We start from the raw sequence: 21,555 nt of genomic DNA, 5'->3' as shown, positions 1-21,555 counted from the left end.
GAGAGTGATTTGATGTTTTAAGTCTGAGGGAGTTATCACCAGAATCAAATACACTAAAGAAGTAAACTGAGAGAAGTATTGCAGAGCGACCACTTTTGACACTGAAGCAAGAGCAGCTTGGGAAGAGTTATATGGAAGTCCTATATGAGAAAACGGGATAGTAAGCCTGACTTATCAGCACCTACTAATTAGGAATTGATTAGGTTGCACATATCTGAAAACCCTAAATAGTAATAAGATTAAAATTTATTTTCTCTTAAATGAAAGAAGTCTGAAGGTTGAGAATCCCAGGCTGAAATGGCAGTTGTATGCAGTGATCTATATTCCTTCTACATTATTTTTCTGGTGTTTTAGTTAGCTACATGTGGTTGCTCTAACAAAGTACCATAGACTGAGTGGTTTATAGAAAACAGAAATTTATTTCTCACAGTTTTGTAGTCTGGAAGTCTGAGATCAAGTGCCATGGACTGGTTCTGGTGAGGACCCTGTTTCATTTTGTAGAGCACCTCCTCTATATCCTCACCTGGAGGAAAGAAAGCTAGCTAGCTATCTGGCCTTTTCTTGTCCGGGCACTCATCTCATTTATGAAGACTCCATCCTCATGACCTGCTAATCCCCCAAAGGCCCCACTTCCAATTACCATAACTTTGGAATTAGAGTTTCAACATATGGATTTTGGGGGGTGAGGGGAGCACTGCATCTGGCATTCCTAAAGTGATCTCATCATCATGGCTCAAGATGGAGGCTGGAACTCCAGCCATCACACCCACTTTACTGACGGATAGAAGGATAAGGGAACGTGGAAGAATCTACCCCCTTTGTACTCCCTTTGTAAGACTTCCAACTTTAATCTGTATCTTATTGGCCAAAGGTCAGGCAAGGAAAAATACTCAGCTTCAAGGGAAATAGGAGAATGTTATCTTTTAGTTGAGGAATATATTAATATGTCCAGCAAAAAATTTGGTTTCTTACTACTCAGTTGAGAGAACTTGAAGGCAACTAACATAACAACCTCTGATATAGAAGAGGTTAAGGCGTGGTGTGTGTGTGTGTATGTGTGTGTGTGTGTTTGGGGGAGGAGAATAGAAACTTACTAAAAGTTTTTAAATTTGGCTAGTCTGTTGTTTTGGAGCTTTCTTGTTATTTCTCCTGGACATTACTGTGGATAATCAAAAGAGAACTGTTAAAAGATAGAGGAATAGATTGTGCACCTGACAGTGTTTTGATCTGCAAACCATTCTGCTTTCAAACACATTTAATTGTGCAAAAATATTTCGGGGAATCAATCAAGGAAGGCAAACTTACTAACATATTTTACTTAAATTCTATAAATTATATTTTGATATGCCAAGAAAACACTGAAATAGCATAGTAATTTGATTTAGTACTATGAACCTATTATAACACATTTCCTATTTAGCTGGCTTTGTAGCTGTCAATATTAGTGTAATTTATCCCCTTCAAATGTTTTTGAATAAAAAAGTATGGTTTTTAATTATAGAGTAGTTTAGGTTAAAAGGACTAAACTAATATAGGTATAGTTGTTCTCTGCTCTTTGAAAAGCTAACATCTGGGGGAATTTGGAAAGAGTAAATATGTTTAGAAATTGCATATTCTTAGATAGAGTTTTCTAGCATTATATAGTGCCTCTTTGCATTTAATAATTGGAACCCTGCTTGTCAGATTTTGCCCATGGAACCAACTTCTTTGGAGTCAGTTGAATAATCTTTGATTGGTAGAACCAGATTTTCCCCAAAGGTATAGCGTGCTTCTATCTCACATTTTTGGTTTAGAAATTTTGGAACATTGGTCCACACAGATGCTCTGGGCCATATTTTAGTAATAATAAGATTATTCAATCTTATACTTGGAAAGTGACATAGTTTAAACTTCTATTCAGTGAATAAAACCCCTGCAGTATTCCCATCTTCAACCTCACAGTTCCCAATTGGACACTCACATTTCCCAGTTCCAAAATGTTTCATAACATTTTTAAATAGCTGTAATGGTTACAAAAAAAATATCTTTGGCTCATGGAGTTACAATTTACCTTCTTATCATTATAATTCATTGGTCTTAGTTCTACTCTTTTTTGTCCTCTAGTAGCTGACAACCTATTATTTGAAGCTTTTCTTTCTGCAGGATATGCATCACTGATACTTTCAACAATTGCTCATGACTTATCTTTCTTCCCCTCTCATCTTTCTAGGATTATCACCTCTCCTTTTAAAGTTCTATGCTGTGTTAATTCATCTAAAGATAAAATTAACACTTTTGGCAGCACAGTCAAATACACTATTAATTCACATTAAATTTGCAGTCAACCAAAACCTATCTTTTCAAAGGGGCTGTTATCTATAATAATAAAAGCATAATATGCTAATTAGACTGGACACCCTTCCGGCTAAAGCCGGGGCTGTGATGGAAGCCTGGGTCCCGGGTGCCAGAGGGAAGCTGGTGCCGGCAGCCAGGGGAAGGAAGGCCTACTCTTGCACGAATTTCATGCATCAGGCTACCAGTTAAATAATATTTGTTTATCCTGCACAAGGTTTTTGATTCAAGCACAGGATTCTACATTTATTTTTATTAAGCTAATCTTATCAAATTTACCGCAGTATTTCTGAGTGCCTAATATTTTGGGATATGAATTCAGGAATCTAGAGAATACATTAGTTAACTCCTTAGTTTTATTTTTAGATTTGATTATGCTGTGATTGCTTATCTTAAATCAAGGAGTTAGTTTGATTATTTCCATCGGGACTTACAGAAGTTAAGATCTTTTAGCTTACTTCCTTTTCATTGATTTAGGCAGCCGTGAGTGCTAAATACTTCTTAATGCAATTGATTAGAAATTGGCTATCTGGAGATTAACTTAGTAGAGGTTCATGTTGTGTTGAATCCTTTTTTTTCCTCCTCTTATTTGTTCTTATCTTTTATCTGTTGATTATATTTAAAAGTTATTTTAGATATAAATTATTTTTATTTTAAACTAAAGAATCAGAATTACTTTAAATTTGAAAATATTGATTCTACTTTATGATATTTAGAAATATGTGGCTTTTTGCTTATGTTTTTGGTTATAAAATAAATTTCTATATTTCCAAGTTTTTCATGGTAACCTAAATTATAATTAGGAAATACAATAGGGAATGCCACTTGATGAACATTCCAATTACAAATATACTTAAGAAGGCTTATTTTAGCTTATTTTAATATAAGTCTAAAGATTTAAAGGTGAGCTATGTGAAGACATTTTTGATAAAATAAAGCTATTAGAGGTCAATTCCTGGCTACTAAATAATAATACACTTTAAAATTTAAGAACATATTATAAGCTATAAGACACTATACATATAAGTTGCTATTATTACTGTATTATCCTATGTAATAAAAGGCTGATATCTTAAATCAACCAAACGGCAGAATGACTGGTCGCTATGATGTGCACTGACCACCAGGGGGCAGACACTCAACACAGAAGCTGCCCCCTGGTGGTCAGTGCACTCCCACAAGAGGAGCGCCACTCAGCTAGAAGCCAGGCTCACAGCTGATGAGCACAGTGGCAGTGGCAGGAGCCTCTCCCACTTCCAAGGCAGTGCTAAGGACCCCTCGGGGGGGTGTCCACCTGCTGGCTTACGAATGGGTTGTGCATGAATGTCGTGCACCAGGCCTCTAGTATTTAAATAATAGAGTAAAATCTTTCTATTGCATATTGATATATAGACTGTTTTATGAAACCATTTTATTATTTTTAGGTACATAGAGGATTTTGTTTGGGCCACCAGTGTCCATGTAATATACCGACATACTTTATTTTATTGTGCTTTGCTTCATTGCACTTTGCAGATGTTGTGTTGTTTACTAGTTGAAGGCTTGTGGCAACCCTACATTCAGTAAGTCCATTGGAACCATTTTTCCAAGAGCATTTGTTCACTTCCTGTCTCTGTCTCACATTTGGTAATTCTCACAATACTTCAAACATTTTCATTATTATTATATTTGTGATGGTGATCTGTGATCTGTGATCATTGATGTTATTATTGTAGCTGTTTGGGGCACCACATACTTCGCCAACATATAACAGTGAATTTATTAATCAGTAGTAAATGTGTATGTTCTGACTGTTCCACTGACTGTCCATTCCCTTGTCTTTCTCCCTTTCCTTGATCTCCCTATATTAATTTCCCAATATTGAAATTAGGGCAGTTAATAACCTTATAATGGCTTCTAAGTGTTCAAGTGAAAAGAAACTTGCACATCTCTCATTTTAATTCAATTCCTAGAAATGATTAAGCTTAGTGAAGAAGTCACGTTGAAAGCCAAGACAGCCTGAAAGCTAGGCCTCTTGTGCCAACCAGCCAAGTAGTGAATGCAAAAGAAAAGTTCTTGAAGGAAATTAAAAGTGCTACTCCAATGAACACATGAAAGATAAAAAGTGAAATAGCCTAATTGCTGATATGGAGAAAGTTGTAGTGGTCTGGATAGAAGATCACCAGCGACACATTTTCTTAAACCAAAGCCTAATCCAGAGCAAGGCCCCACCTCTCTTCCATTCAGTGAAGGCTGAGAGACGTGAGGATGCTGCAGGGGAAAAGTTTGAAGTTAGCAGAGGTGGTTCGTGAGGGAAAGAAGCTGTCTATAACATAGGGAACTAGTCTCCATAACATTAAAGTGCAAGGTGGAACAGCAAGTGCTGATGTAGAAGCTGCAGCAAGTAATCCAGAAGATCTTGCTAAGATAATTACTGAAGGTGGTTACCATACAACAGATTTTCAATGTAAATGAAACAGCCTTATATTGGAAGAAGAGGGCCATCTAGGATTCTCATAGCTAGAGAGGAGGTCAACGCCTGGCTTCAAAGCTTCAAAAGACAGGCCAAGTCTCCTGTTAGGGTGTAATGCAGCTGATGAGTTTAAATTGAAGCCAATGCTCATTTACATTCTTAAAATCCTAGGGCTCTTAAGAATGATGCTAAGACTACTCTGCCTGTGTGCTCTATAAATGGAGAAACAAATGTTAGATGTCAGCACATCCATTTACAGCCCACTGTTGAGACCTACTGCTCAGACAAAAAGATTCCTCTAAAAAAATTATTGCTCATCGACAATGCACCTGGTCACCCAAAAGCTCTGATGGAAATGTACAATGAAATTAATGTTGTTTTCATGCCAGCTAATGCAACATCCATTCTGCAGCCCATGGATCAAGAAGTAATTTTGACTTTCAAGTCTTATTATTTTAGGAATACATGTTATAAAGCCCTTTAGCAGCTATAGATCATGATTCCTATGATGTTTCTGGGCAAGTAAATTGAAAACCTTCTGGAAAGGATTCGCCATTCTAGATGCCACTAAGAACACTCATGATTCATGAGAACAGGTCAAAATATCAACATTAGCAGGAGTTTGAAAGAAGTTGATTCCAACCTTCACCAATGACTTTGAAGGGTTCAAGATTTTAGTGAAATAAAAATTAGAACTGGAGTCTGAAGATGTGACTGAATTGCTGCATCTCATGACAAAACTTTAATGGATGAGTAGTTGCTTCTTATGGATGAGCAAAGAAAGTAGTTTCTTGAGATAGAATCTACTCCTGGTGAAGAAACTGTGACATGACAATAAAAGATGTAGACTATTACATAAACCTATTTGATAAAGCAATGGCAGGGTTTGAGAGACCTGACTCCAATTTTGAAAGGCCTACTATGGGTAAAATGCTATCAAACAGCATTGCACACTACAGAGAAAGCATTCATGAGAGGAAACGTCAGTCAGTATGGCAAACTTCCTTGTTGTCTTATTTTAAGAAATTGCTACAGCCATCCCAGCCTTCAGCAACCTCCACCCTGATCAGTCAGCAGCCATGAACATTGAGGCAAGACCCTGACCAGCAAAAAGTTAGGACTCACTGAAGACTAAGATGATGGTTAGCATTTTTGAGCAATAAATTATTTTTAAATTAAGGTATGTACATTTTTTTAGACATTATGCTATTGCCCACTTAATAGGCTATCAGATAGTGTAAACATACATTTTATATGTATTGAGAAACAAAAAAAAATCATGTGACTCACTTTATTGCAGTGGTCTGGAATCAAACCAGCCATATCTCTGAGGTGTGCCTGTAGATAATTCTTTCATGCCATTATCCTTTCCTTTAAAATCCCCCTTTCTTATTGCTTACTCTATTTCCTTTAATACCTAGCTTAAGTGCTGTTTCCTCTGTCAGTTAAAGCCTGTCTCTCAAGAATCTTACAATGGTCTCTTCTTATTCTGAATTTTTGATGTTTTTATTGTTTGCTTACCCATCGTATGCTACTTTTTATTACTGATCTTATTTTTAATTACATGTTTTGTCCCATTAACAAGTCTGAAAATTACTTGAGGGGAAAATTTGTATATTCGTTTTATTTTTGTCTAATACCTAGAAAATAGCAGGAGCTTACTAAGTGTTGATGATGATGAGTATAAGTGTTTCTTTGTAAAGTTTCTCAGGATGTTAAAATTATTTTTTGTCTCTGACATTAGATATTTAGAATTATGTATATGCTACTAATTTATTTAACTTTTTCTTGTATCTAGATGCATTTTCTGACCATATTGCCACAAATTTTGCATTAATGATGTTTCGTTGGTTCTTAGTAGTTTACACAAAATAGATGTCTAACAGTTGTTTAATAAAGAGATGAATAAATGGCCTGGAAGATCAAGTGCTATAAATGTCTACATATCTCAAACTAATACTAGGAAGTACAATAAACCCTGAGGGAAAATAAAACCCTGTGATTCTAATTATTTTATATGGAACTTAATAAAAAGTTCCAAATAATGATTTTTAAAGATGACCATACATTTATTCCCTGTGGAAATTAGAGGGAAAGAATTATCCTGTGTTTTTCCTGAGTTGGGGTTTTCCTTTGAACACTTGCTTACTTCCTTTGGTGATACTAAGAGTTCCGTGTCCTAGGTGTGTTTTTCTGAAGCATTTCTTCCCTGTTTTGCCTGTGCCCTAAGGAATACAGATCAGAGACATTGCTGGAATTTCTTATGAGGAAGAAATTCCAGAATTGCTCTAGGGAAAGTGGAAAATGGATTGTAAGCACCAGCCTCACTTAATGTTGCATATTAATGTGAATACTTTAAATATGAAAATCATGAGGTAGGCCCAACTAAAGACATCATCAAAAGCATTGTAGGTAGATGAGCATAGGAATATGGCTGTAGTGAAAGAAGTCAAACAAAGGGAAACATTGAAAAAGAAGGTGCAAGAAGTAGTAGGGGTAGAGTGGGAAAGGGAAGCAGATGTAAAGCAGAATAAATCTAAATGTCAAAATGGCATGTACAAAGACTAGAAAAAGAATTAACAGGAAGAATTAAGAAAAACAGGTGTGGTAATGTCAGTAAGAAGTTCTGAATAAGTGTTTGCTATGCTTGGTAATCAAGAAAAACATTAGGCTGCTTTTAAGCATTTTATACTCAGCTTATTTTCTTAGGATATGTAAATTACATTATTTGGAAAGAGGTTGTTTTCTTGGTTATAGTATATTGAAATAATTTATTATCAGATTAAACTATTACTGTTCATCTGTACTTAAAAATGTTACATGTAGATTATAATAAGCATGGCAAAGAAGACACAAACTCAGGACTAAATTTTAAAATAAAATTTTCCTGATTATAGAAAATTTGCAAAATATAGAACAATATAGAGAAGGAAGTAAGAAGCTCCTTTATCCATTGTCATCAGGTTTTTAAAAAAAGTATTTTTAAATATCAGTTTTAGGTTCTTATTCTTAGCAAAATCGAGCAGAAGGAATAGAGTGTTTCCATATAACTCCTGCCCTACACATGCAGATGTTCCTTCATTGTTCACACGCCATACCAGAGTGGTATATTTATTACAAATTAACCTACATTTTCACATTGTTTTCACTCAAAGTCTGTTGCTTACATTAGTGTTCACTCTTCTGCTGTACATTCTATGGGTTTAGATAAATGTATAATGACATGTATTTATTATTGTAGTATCATACAGAGTACTTTTACTGCCCTAAAACCCTCTGTGCTCCACCCATTCATTCTTCCCAAACTATCCCCCACCCCTGGCAACCACTGATCCTTTCCTGTCTCCATAATTTTGTCATTTCCAGAATGTCATGTAGTTAGAATCATACAGTCTTTCCCTTAGCAATATTCACTTAAGGATCCTCCATGTCTTTTCATGGATAGATTAGCACTTCCTTTTAAGGCTGAATAATAATGCATGACTTAAATTGTTTATGTCAATTTCATAGGCAAATGGGAGCCTGAGTATAAAGTATAGTGTTCAAGGTGATTGAAGTGGAGTAAGTAGCTTTGTCAAGTATAGCCAGTACTATATTTCTAGTACCTGTAGCTTTGCTAAGAGATTGGTTGGAAAATTTTACTAATTCTATGAATAACCAAAATTCTACCAACTGTTGATGAATTAGTTTTTTTTCATTCTCACTTTTATATTTTAGCCCTTTTTAATTCCCCAAAATTGATTGTAGTCATTTTAATTGCATGCCTATAGTATAAGGCAAATGTTTCTTTTTCTAAGCACACTAAATCATTTCATTCCAAATTCATACTCCTAGCATAACTTATCTATAATAATAAAAGCAAAATATGCTAATTAGACTAGACTACCTCCAGTTGAAGCCGGGGCTGCGAGTGCCCAGCTCCTTGAACAAATTTCATGCACCGAGCCTCTAGTCTATAATAAGGATCTCAATGAAACACCAGCCAAGTGGTATTTTTTATGACCCGCTATTCATTTAATTGTTAAAAAGATTTTCTTCTTATCCCTGTCTTATCTGATGCAATTATCCCTGCCCTCGAACATTTAACAGTTTAGTATCTAGTTCACTATCCCGTATACTTTTCAGGTATCTATTTCTCTAAAACTGATGTTGAGACTATACAAAAAATGAATGTTTTAAGTGTGTTTAAAACAAAGGCTGGGTATTAGTATTATTTCATGGTTGCACAGACACATTTTTATACTGTTAATTTGGTTTTTAACTTCACTGCTCATGACAAAGAACTTTAAAAAGACAATGTTAGAAACAGATTTCTAATTTTCACACCTCCTTAGCACCAGGTTGTGCTCTCTGTTGAAAATTTGATCAGGCTGATCTAGTTTCACTACTAATAACTACTTCTAGTCCTGGAGCAGCCTCTCAGTGGCTGCCAAGTGCTCTTTGCTACTTGTTAGCTAGCTGTGATCCAGCGAACTATTGGCATTTTATAGCTGAGGAGTCTCATTAGGACACTGACGTGTGTCGTTGGGCAACACTGGAATTATACAGTGAGTGGTTCAGGAATAAAAGAGGTATTTTTTTAGTTCCAACAGGACTCTTAAAGACCCGAGGCTTCTCTGGTCACTGACATTGGGATTTTGGATGCAGGATTTTGGATACGTGTGACTCATCAGTGCTAAATGGCAACAGCTATACAGAGTTTTTAAAAGACCCCTCTTCTAGTCTTCTACCATCTTTTTATTGTCTATTCACTCACCTTGCAAGGAAATAAAAAGGTGAAAGTGAAGTTAGTATCTTGTGAGAACTTGTTTTGTTAAAAATAACTAAAAAAACAAAAATATATAATCCGCAACTAAATGGACTGTTATTTTTTTAATCACCCTTTATATGTAAGGATTAAGAATCAATGTGAAGGAATTGTTTTGGTAACATGCATGCTAAACAATATAGTTTTTTTTTGTGAGATGCTGAATCTTAAAGATACTGAGAGGATGCTAATGCTTAAATAGGAGGCAGTCAATCAATGATTCTCTCTCATCTTTGATGTTTCTGTCTCTCCTCCCTTCCTCTCTGAAATCAATAAAAATATAATTTAAAAAAAGTTATTGATGTATAAGTTATTGCCAAATTGGTTTTGTAAAGAATTATACCAATTTATTGCAATCAATAGTATTTGCATATCCATTTCCTTGCATATTATGTATTAAGGTGAGAATTTAAATTGCGTAGTTGGTTTAATATATATTTCTTTGATTCCTAGTTATGTTTAACATTTTCCACATTTTAAAATTAGTTATGATGATTGTTATTGTCTCTGCCTATTTATCTATAAGGGTTTAGAATTTTTTTCATATTAGTTATTTCTATATTTAGATATCAAAAATGTCTAAATGTCTCTCCCTCACCACCAACCCCCCTCCCCCCCCCAAAAAAGATTTGAAAACCCTGACCAAAATTAAGTCCAACAACAAAAATGTTTGTTGGGGAAAAGAGTTTGCAGGTAATATATCAGAGGTTTAATTCTTTTCTAGCTACATATCTTAGATTTTTAAGTAGTGTGAGTGGAAAAGTTTAATCTTTTACTGGAGACACAGGGCTACCTTTATGATTGGTAATAAATGCTGTAATCAGAGATGCCCCTAGGCCTCTGAAAGGGGTACACATGTTTGCCCCTTATTTCTTAAAGGATGCTAAAAAGGAATTGTTAACTCAAAAGTATACATAGTTTAAATATTTGTGTTTGTAATATCTATCTTTAAATTTGTACTGTTTAATAGAAATTGGATCCAAATAAAATGTTGCCTTCTCGTGTTTGGTGATCTCATGTCACTAGGTAAGGGACAGTTGCTATGATTTATTTACCTCGTGGATGGACAAAGTATCACTCCCCAAATCCCTTGGAATCATTTTTGTTCAAACAGTATCTTTTATTGCAAGGCACCCCCCCCCAACCCTTCTGGAGATTCTTATTTTTGGCCCTAGTACCTCTCTTGTCGGGAGCTAATGGGAAATATACAGTGTCTGTATCTGAAGCTGAGCAAATAGTCCTCCTGCCATTGCTGTGGCTCTTAGTGGTTCCTCAGGAGCAGGAAGTGGGACTAGAAAGGAATGGCTCATTTGGGAGAGATTGTGGCATTAGAATCCAGTATATGACTTGGTAATATATTACTGGGTGTGGGAAAATTAGCTGAAACTATAATAGTAGTAGTTACTATTTATTGTGCTAGTAGTTTTAACAATACTCAAGGGAAGTAGTATTCTTCCCATTTTACAGATGAAGAAGGCAAATTTAACTTTGGACATGGTCAATTTAAGAGAGAAATATCTTGTTAGATACTTCAAACAGTGGTTTGGAAAAGCAGATTTGGAGCTTGGTAGAGAAGATAGGGCTAAAGAGATTTGGAGAATCCTATACACACAGGCGATTGTTAAAATATTGTCGATTTTCTGGTGCTGTATTGAGGAGTCATAGTGGCAGTAGAGTTTAATTAATTGTTCACCCAGGCAGTTCCCTCCCACTCTTTCTGGAGCATAGGTCCTGACTGCCTGGGAAGGATCAGTTTTGTTCAAGGGAGATTGCAGAACATGGATATATGAGGTGGCATTCTAGATAGATTTTCTCAGTCCTATCCCACTTCATCGCCCTGTTGGTAATAATGTGCTGCTATAGATTCTAAGGGTAGGAGGACAGCTACACCCTCTGGAAGATGCTTCAGAATATCCAGTTATGTAGTTTGAAACCCCCTTTTCCCAATGCTTCTGTGTCCTGCCAATACATTTTTTAGAATCACTGTCCTAGACCCATAGAGAAAGAGTGGGGATTGTTGCTTTTAATTCTACGAGTAAAGAGGTATCCTTTCTGTTACCTAATTAATTGAGGGGAAACACAGAAGAAACATATGAGCCACTTTGATAGTATAAAGAAGATATTACAAGGAAGATACGCTTACATTTAAGGAAAGATGTTTATTGCGAGGGCAGAGCAACAAGTATGCTCTGGCTTGGGCTGTTTTCTTCCCGGAAGGCCCACCATGGTGCCTCCGCTTCACTCTCTGCCTCTCACTTCCAACTTCTCCAAGGTTGGGGGAGCATCCTTGTTGTTCAGACTTTGAGGCAGGCCTGGAAATCTGGTCTAGCTGCACCACTGGTTTGGCTCTAGGTCCAAGATTTTACAAGCCAGAAGGAATCACATGAGGCTGTTTCTTCTTAGGTAGGCAGTAGGGTGATGCTGACACTGGTAGGCAATTATGAGGCTTCACAGTCTCTATGGGTGAAAAAATCCAAAATAATATGCTCTTTGAGATGAAATTTGCCATCATGGTCAGTGACTCCTGTGATATGGCTGGAGTGATTAATGGAGGGACAGGGTGTGTGGGATATGTGTGCTTGAGAATCACCACTAGGATTTGTTTGTTCGTTTGTTTGAAACTACAGGAATATACCAATTTTTGTACCCCATATGAAATACTCTGGGGATGAGCCACACCTCCATAGGGAGATACCGCTGCCAGAAGGAGCATGATATAGTCCTCACATCTGTTAGGGAAGAGAAAGAGTTGAGATCTAGGAAGTGAAATTCAACTTGAAGTTAGGAGATGTTTCTAAATGAGATACATGTCCATTGTCAATAACATGCTTTTCATCTATGAGTAACTTCAACAGATGTCTACTCTCCTATGCTGCGTAGTATAATTCTCAGAATAGTTCTCATTTTGAGTGTTTGGTAGTTTTGGAATGGGGAAAGAATCAATGGACAGAGCAACTAAATTTGTACAAGTTTTCTTTTTTTATGACAAATACATGATATGTTTGTATGATAATGAAGAAAATATTCATTTCTGCATGTGCTATCAATCTTTAACAATCAAAACTCACTTGGCAAGAGAAGTGGTGTTGCTATACAGAATTGTGGTCATTGTTACATTGTTTTGATTACTGCAAACCTGGCTCAATATTGGTAAATATAGTGTAGCAGAGACTGAACTGTTGTGAGCTATCTGGGCACTGGTCCAAAATATCATTAAAAATACTGCCTCAGACTAATTTGGGTTTATGAATAATATTTTGTTAACAGCTCAACTGAAATTGAGCCACATGGTGTAGCTTAAAAATTCTGAATCCACAAGATAATGAGAGTACTATATATACTGCATACTTAATATTCTGTATTTGAGTGATAAATTCATATGTAATTTTGAGTTCCCTTTTAAACTATAAGCATCCAAATGCTTAATATGATCTGATATCTTTAAAGTTTACTTAATACTGTGGTTTGCTGTTAATTTGAATGCCTTATAAAGTAAAATATTGCTGGTTTAAAAGTCAAAACTAAAGAATAGAGGTTGCAGAATAGGCATTAAAATGGACATTCAACACCTGTTTTGGCATATGGATGTGCAAACAGCTGAAGTTTACATTACAATCACCAAAAAAAAAAAATGGAAGGACATAAAGTTGTAAAGGTCCAATGAATTAATTCATTTATTTTACTAATGAAACATTATAATTATATCTTAAAATAAGTTATAATGATTATTAATGTTTTGTTATAAATTATTAATTATATAAGGTATAAGAAAGAGGATGAGGTTATGGTGAGATGTTACAAGACACAACTTATATTTAGTCATTTCTTGCCAGGAAAGGATGTATTTGTATTTTTCTTTGTTTGCTACTTTAATTAGTTTAAGTTCTTTCTGAACATATAATATCTAAACTCCCATGGAAAGGATATGGGAAGATTTGTGTCACTATTAAGTGTGTAAAATATTTTTGTAATATGAAGGTGTGTAATTATTTAAGGAATTAATTTTAAATATTCCTCTTCTCAATAAATATTTTATTCATTTTCCAGGTTAGCACTCTACGTATATGAATATCTGCTCCATGTAGGAGCTCAGAAATCGGCCCAAACATTTTTATCAGAGGTATGTTTTATATGTTTTCTGCACTGTATTTTGATATCTTATGCAAACAAGTGAAAAATACACTGTAACAATTATTTGAAAGAAATTAATCCTTATATATTATATAATGAGTGTGCAGTTATCAGTATGGATAATGTAGTCTTTGTAGATTATTTGTAAAAAGTTTTAGTATCCCCAAATGCCATTTCCATACCTATTCAATTATCCAGCCATTTTCTGTCTTAGAAATTGAAACTAATATTTGCCTTGGCAAAAATAATCAAGAAAGCAAATTTGCTTTAAAAAAAAAAAGGCAAACACTACCATGGCTGTAGTTCTAGTAATATTTTATTTTGGCATTATTCACAATTTTGAAAAATATGTTTTTTGTTTGTTTTAATTTTGTATGGATAATTGATGGCTAGCTTTCAGTTAGAAGACAGTTGATAATATTATTTCAAGTTCTTGTTTCTCTTTCTATTTTTCTCCACTTTTTTTAAATATTGAATTTGAGTTTTCTTGTAATGGTACTTTCCCTTTTCAATTTATATAATGATGATATTGAGGAAGATTTTATTTAGTTTTTTGTATGTGTGTGTGTGGTTTTTTTTTTATGTGCAAGGCGCTTTACATATATTATCTCTGATTCTTATAAGAAATTTGCAAAGTAAATGATATGATTCCTATTTTACTAATGAGAACAACAGGGATCAGAGCATTTATATAACTGGCTCATAGTCACACAGCTTAGTGTGTTGTGGAACTAGAATTCAAACCTAGGTCTATGTCAGTGTCAAAGCTTCTAGTTTCCCCTAGTGTCTGCATTGTCTAGTATGGTAGCCACTAGCCATATATGCCTTTTTGAGCTCTTGAAATAGGACTAATCCAATTAATAAGTGCTATAAGTGTGAACAAAAGAAAATAAAATATCAATAATTTAAAAATTTTGATCATACATTAAAATGGTAATATTTTGGTTATATCAGGTAAAATAAAAAATTTGTTATTAAAGTTTATTTTACCCTTTTTTCTTTTTTAATATGGTTAGTAGAAAATTTAAAATTACATATACAGCTCTTATTTGTGGCTCATGTTTATATTTCTGTGGGACAGTGCTGCTCAAAATCATGTTGTCTCTAGTGATCTTACAATTTGTCCCCAACATATCAGGGACACAACAGGCAACCCCTTCAGAGTGTCCCATCTGAGGTACAGTCTTCTTGAGATTCACTTGTTCTCCAAACAAACGCATAAGCAAACACACACACATAGCCCTGCAATCTTGTATCTAATTAATTATTATGTATGAGCTATTAGAGCCTCTTCTGCAATTAAGAAATTTAAGAAGTTTGCTCACAGCATATAAGAAGTCAATTGTTTTACCATAGAAGAAATACATTCAGTGTAATAAAACATTGATTTCAAAGTTAATTCAAATCAAAATAGAAGTTTAGGGTGTCTTTATCTTATTAAATTATTAAATAGAAGACTTTGAGCCCAGCCAGCATGGCTCAGTGGTTGAGCGTCCACCTATGAACCAGGAGGTCACGGTTCAATTCCTGGTCTGGGCATATGCCCGGATTGTGGGCTCAGTCCCAGTGTGGGGAGTACAAGAGGCAGCTGATGGATGATTCTCTCTCATCATTGATGTTTCTATCTCTCTCTCCCTCTCCCTTCCTCTCTGAAATCAATAAAAATACATTTAAAAAAAAGATCACTGTAATAACAGTTTAAAGTTGTGCTGAGGTTTAATGAGTTAGTACATATAAAGTGCTTAGAAGGGCTAGCATGTACTAAGTTTACACGGTATTATTTTTTAAATTCTTGGCCAATTCTTTTCTACCTAGGGTAGTTTTTTGTGTGTGGTCCAAGTGTCTGTCATTTGGACAGCCCACATTCCTCCTACATTCTGGGGTTACCTCTTCTATCAACATGGCTCCAGCTCTAATCCCTACTATTATGGGTTGTCTCAACCCCTCTCTAATGTACTGGGGCCTTGCCCAGGGGGAGGGGCTTTGGGTTCTCTTGCTATAGTTTCTTGCTCCTACTAAGTATTACTTCCCCACTGCCTCTCTTTCTTATGGCTGATAACTTTTCTTTGCCTGAAGTTTTCTATTTCCTTACAGCCTCAAAGCTCCACTAACTCATTGCTCTTATGTATGAAAGATTCTTATTGAAGGTTGGAAGAAAATTGAATATTAAACATTGTACAGTACAGACAGCAACATTAACTAAAATATTAGACAATTATCCTTAAGTTCTTTGGTTTCCTAGCTGTTTGCCTGAGGGCTCTGCCTTCCATCTTGTTGGCTCTTCAAAACCTCTCCCATTTTCTCCTTTCCTTAATCCTCCCCCCACCCCCCAACTTCTTCCTGAGAGACAATTAGCAATCTCCTACATTCTTGTTATTTTATTATGTAGAACATTAACTATTTGTTCTCTACTTTCAAACCATTCCTAGGGGGCTTCCGCCTCTCTGGGCCAAAAAATAAAAACAAAAATTGAAAGAATTTATCAAGGAGCTTTTCCAATAAAATGTACTTCTCTTTAAGAGGACTTTTACTTCCTTCTAAAGTAAAAGAGCACTACTCAATAATACAAATTTATATGATTATGGAAATGATCTCTAATCTGTGCTGTCTAGTAAGTTTTCTACTAGTAACATGTGACTATTGAGCATTTGAAAAGTGGCCCCTGCAATTGAGGAATAGTCAATTAACTTAATTTTAAATTTAAAAAGCCACATCATGGTCACTGAGTACCATGTTAAACAGTACAGTTTTGGACTACTTACTTCAGAGTAGACACAGATTTTTCTTCCTGTTATATATGTATTAATTTTAATTTTCTGAATTAAAATGCAAAATATTTAATTTTTTTTATATTTAGTTTAGTGTATAGATGCACCCATACTTCTATACATGAAAGTTTTTAGAAAATTGGTGGGAACAGCAGGTTATATCTAAATTAGAAGTCTCAGGAATTTTGTCTAGGAACAAATGTATACATAGGTATACGTATAGGCTCTTAGCACAGGAACTAGCTTTATCCTCTTATACTATTAATTTTTTTATTCTCAAAAATATGAAGGGACTTAGGACTACTCTGAGAATTTGGGCCCTGTGTGTTTCAAACTTGCTGCTGTGCTGTTGGCGATGCTGTAGGAAGGGTCTAGATCATCCTAAGAGGCCCACACTGACAAGAGCAGAACCTCTGGAAAGGTCCTGCTGGCCTCCAGAAGTGCCCACCCTGCTGCTGCTGCTGCTGCCACAGCCAGCAACTGCTTCGTTTGGGGAGCCAGGGGCAGGAAGCGTCTCTTCTTCCTCCTGCCTTTTGATCCCCTGCAAGTGTCTCCTGATGGCAGAACCTAACAGGAAACCAGCTGGCAAGAAGCCCAGGAAATGTAATTTTCAGAATCCCAGCACCAGTGCAGAATGGAGCAGAGAAGGGCGGGTGTGGGGCTGAGAGGTAATAGGTAAATGACCAGTGTACCTTGCTGGATGCAAACAATGATGAAAAGTTAAGAAGATGTGTGTGTATATGCTCATGTGTGTGCACCTGTATGTTATCATTTTTTCTTTGTTTACGCAAATGTTTGTGTATTTCAAACACTGTTCTGTGCTTTGATTTTTGTTTCACTTTTTTGATTTCAATCATTTTATGTTGGTTTGTGAAACTTCATAATTGTCTTTTTATGATTATAGGGTATTATTCTATGAAATGTGCCATGATGTATTTCACCAGCCCTCTACTTATGGACAGTTAGGTTATTTCCAGTCTTTTGCAATTACAGATAATGTGTGTGTGTGTGTGTGTGTGTGTGTGTGTGTGTGTGAGAGAGAGAGAGAGAGAGAGAGACAGAGAGTGTGTGTGTGTATTTACACAAATGACCATATACTATATAGGACAAATTACTAGAAAAAGAATTGCTATATCAGATAATATATACATTTGTAATTTGCAATCATTATTTATAAAGCACATTGCATGTCTTATCTCTGCCCATATGATTCAGTGTTTGGTTTTGCACTTATATAGAAATGCTAAAAAGACTAGCTTATATGATACAGACATAGCTTAATCAGAGATGAGACCTCCAAATCAGAATATGGCAGTGGGAATGGGCTTTTAGCTGGGCAAATATGGAAGGAAGACAAGTAGATGATTAAAAGCAAAAAAACAAAAAAAAAAAGTAAAGGAAAGAAAAAGCCCTAGGATACTTTGAGGCTGGGATTTGAGAGAAATTGATAGCTGCCACTCAAACACTTAAATAAGCTTGAGGCCCATGAAACTCAGTACAACAGACAATGCCTCTTCATAAATAGCAGAATTGTTTCTAAAATGACTTGATGTTTAGAGGTATGTTCTGGCCATTCCTCAACCCCATCCACATTAATGCATCTTGGCTAAAAAAAATTAAAGTATATAGGTGAATATGATTTTAAAGTGAAAGTCCTTTATTCCTTTCTAGAAATCGTAGTTGTAAGTTTGGTATGATTTCTTTAATATGAATACACCCAATGCACTCATATATATATGCACACTTTTTTAAAAAACAGAAAAGTTTTTATACTATGTATATTTTTCTACAACCTTTCAAACTTAAAAACCAATATAACAGGATCCTTTTTCTCTGTAGATATATTTTATTCTTTTTAATGATTGCACACTGTTGTATAGTATGTAAGTATCAAAATTTATTTATATTCACTGTTGGTGAATGTTTTTCAGGTTTGGTTTTTTCTAACAGTGCTCACTCAATGAATGTGCCTTGGTTTTCTATGGATAAGCATTCTGTGTCCCTGACTATGATTTCATGCTTTCCCTAAATAAGTAACACCTAGAGTATTAATTAGTTTAGAGACCAAAAACAAACAAACAAAAACAAACAAAACCCATTCACTATAGAAACATATTCCTATGTAGAATCCTCTCCTTTAGAAATACCTAAAGCATTTATTGTTTATTCATCAACTATAAAAGGATAGCTTCTATATTAAATTTAATATAATGGACCAAAGTTTTAGCTGCTTCTGCCACAGCTTTGCAATTCAAAGTGAGAAAGATGAACTTCACTCACTATATAGTAAAGGATATGATGGGGATGAAAACATGATGTATGAAAAGCATTTGGAGTTTCTCTGAGGAATAGTAAGATGTAATACTGCTTACAATACAGATGCATTCCCTTTAGACTTTCTCTGATAAAGACCAGATCAAACCTAACCCAGATAGGTGTTTTCCTAGAGTACTTTATGTCCTGAAGAAGCTGGTGATGGACTGTGGGCATTGTGTGAGTGCAGGAGGGAGATGTGTTGTAGTGGGGCTCAGACTGAATCTAAGCCCACCTCCAGCACAGTGTGGCAATGGGACCTAGTCATGCCACCTTAACTCTTCCATAAGTCACCTCACATTCTCTTTATAACTGAGGATAGTACCGTCTACTTTAGCAGTCATAATATGCAAAGTCAAGATGAACTGAGATGAAATATAAAGATGCTACTTTGAAAAACTTGTTGTTTATGAGATTAGGACGATTCGAGGGATTAGGACTATTAATGTGTCTGGGGCACATCTGTACGGTCCATTATTATACCTTTTCAAGAAGACACCAACTAGTGCAAAAATGGTTAGAGAAAAAAGTTGATTAAGTTACAACTTTAGTAGTCCATCAGAGTTGTGCTCCTTATAAGACTCACTAAGTACTATTTTTTATTTTTTCATGAGCCTAGGAGATGTATTATGGATCAGTGGAAATTATCAGATAAAAAGTTCCATAAATATAAAAATTATTTGTTACCACTTAGGAGAATGAAAGGATTTGGCTTACATTTATATAACGTTCTGATTCATTATTCTTATTTAGTCTTTATAAACTCAAGTTCATGAATTCCTAGAATTCCTCCTTTTAGCTCTTTTTTAAAAATGGCTATCACAGGTCTAATTTTCTAATCTTTAGAAATTTTCTCTTTGTGTATTTGAGAGGAAATTATTTGTCTACTTTAAGGTTCCCATCGGTTTACATTTTGCATTCTTAAGAACTCTAAAAAATGCAGCCAGTTTCAGTTATTTTAATTGCTTTTAAGTTTTTCCATCTCTTCCTTAGAGAGTTCTTTTCCTTGTCCACCCCCACTCCTCCCCCCTTTTTTTAACATTTAGGCCCCCCTTCTGAGTTCCTATCCTAAAACTTTAAAAAAAATCCCTTTGGGATAAGAAGTCCTAATATCTTCCATAGTAGGTGGTAGAAAGAAATCCTTGAATGTATAATTATAGTTGTTTACTTCCTAGTAATGTTAAGGGCCTATGGACATATTTTGTTAATTGGAGTGTTGTTAAATAATTTTTAGTTATTTAAACTAAAAAACTAAGGCAAATACATAAGACTGTGTTTGAGTTTGGATCAACTTTATTTAAATTATAAATCACTTCTTTACTGTTTTCCTGCTCTCTTTATCCTCCCTTCACTGCTTTGTTTTCTTTCATAACATTTGTCACCTTCTAATATAAGTACAATCTTTTTTTGAGGGGGGAGGGTTCTTTGTTTATGGTCTGTCTTCTTCACTGAAGTGTAAACTCTCTGAATGCAAAGATTTTTACCTTTTGTGTTTACTGATATCCAATGCTTAGAAAAGCCACTGTATAAATACTCGCCCTGCTTTCCAATTTCTAAATTTAATTTGAAAACAATATTTAGGACTTTTAATTTTGGAGGTATATTGCCATAGTTTTAAATTTATATTATAGTGGATTTCTACTCACCTGAGTATAAGCAATTGGAAAGCTAATACTAGCATTTTTGTAAAAACTCTTATTTTGTGGAAGCCATATGCATTCTTACTCAAAAATTCAATCCTTAAGGCATAATTTAGAGTCTGTACATATTAAGCCCAGTCTCTTGCAAATTTCTGGGCTAGTGGTGATAACTGATATTCATATTGGTAGTTACTTTGGTTTTGATGTGCCTTAACATGCTGAAGTACCTTAAGATCCTGAAATACCTTCTGGAATTCTGGCACAGTGGGGTGCAAATTCAGGAAAATAATGGTAGCATCTTCTTTCACAGACTATGCAGTCAACAAATTATTACATAAAATGAGTACTTATAAAACTTGAGTAAAGAATAATATGAACATGATTAAAATCTTATATATTACCTTAATATTTTAAATGGAAAAATCCTGCTTTGTAATAGGTGTGGGGAAAGTGTTAGTTGAAAAGCATTTAATATCTCTTTTATTCATTTTAGATAAGATGGGAAAAAAACATCACGTTGGGGGAGCCACCAGGATTCTTACATTCTTGGTGGTGGTAAGTATCTTTATTTCATTTTTACCAGATTGATGATACATTTCAGGATGCCTACATTATAGCTGTTTAGGATTCCATGCTTCTCTTTTATTCTTTTTCATTTTTTATAATTATTTCTGAAAGATAGTACCTAAAAAAACACACCAAACTCAAAACCAGCATTAGTGTTACTTAACTTAAAGATATTACTATTGAATCAAGCTGGAATTGAGACCAGTATGTGGAATCTCCAACTGAAAGTATGATTCTGCATTAGTCAGCTTTGGCTGCCATATTAAAATACCATAAACTGGAGGGCTTAAACAACTGAAATTTATTTTCTCACAATCCTGGAGGCTAGAAGTCCAAGATCAAGTTGCTAGTATGGTCTGTTTCTGGTGAGAAATCTCTTCCTGGCTTGTAGATGGCTGCCTTCTTATGTGTTCTCATGTACTATAGAGGGGGATGTGGAACATGTTGGTGCTACCTATCTAGCTATCTGGTATCTCTTTTAATAATGGCTCTGATTCCATCATGAGGGCCCCATCCTCGTGACCTCATTTAAATCTGAAGATACTG

The 21,555-nt window shown here is 35.1% G+C and overlaps 1 protein-coding gene across 12 annotated transcripts in view; it reads left to right on the top strand.

Moving 5' to 3' along the window:
* SSBP2 (single-stranded DNA binding protein 2) overlaps nucleotides 1–21,555 on the top strand; it is a 240,897-nt gene that overhangs the window by 49,902 nt on the left and 169,440 nt on the right. For all 12 annotated transcript variants that reach the window (XM_006775496.2, XM_006775491.2, XM_015571601.1 and 9 more), the window contains 2 exons: nucleotides 13,638–13,710; nucleotides 20,936–20,997. In XM_006775496.2, the coding sequence (XP_006775559.1) occupies nucleotides 13,638–13,710; nucleotides 20,936–20,997 (135 nt within the window). The remainder of the gene's footprint in view (nucleotides 1–13,637; nucleotides 13,711–20,935; nucleotides 20,998–21,555) is intronic.

This window comes from Myotis davidii, unplaced genomic scaffold (assembly GCF_000327345.1).
Source record: "Myotis davidii unplaced genomic scaffold, ASM32734v1 scaffold44, whole genome shotgun sequence".
Taxonomy (NCBI): Eukaryota; Metazoa; Chordata; class Mammalia; order Chiroptera; family Vespertilionidae; genus Myotis; species Myotis davidii.
This window is presented reverse-complemented; position numbering and strand designations above follow the sequence as displayed.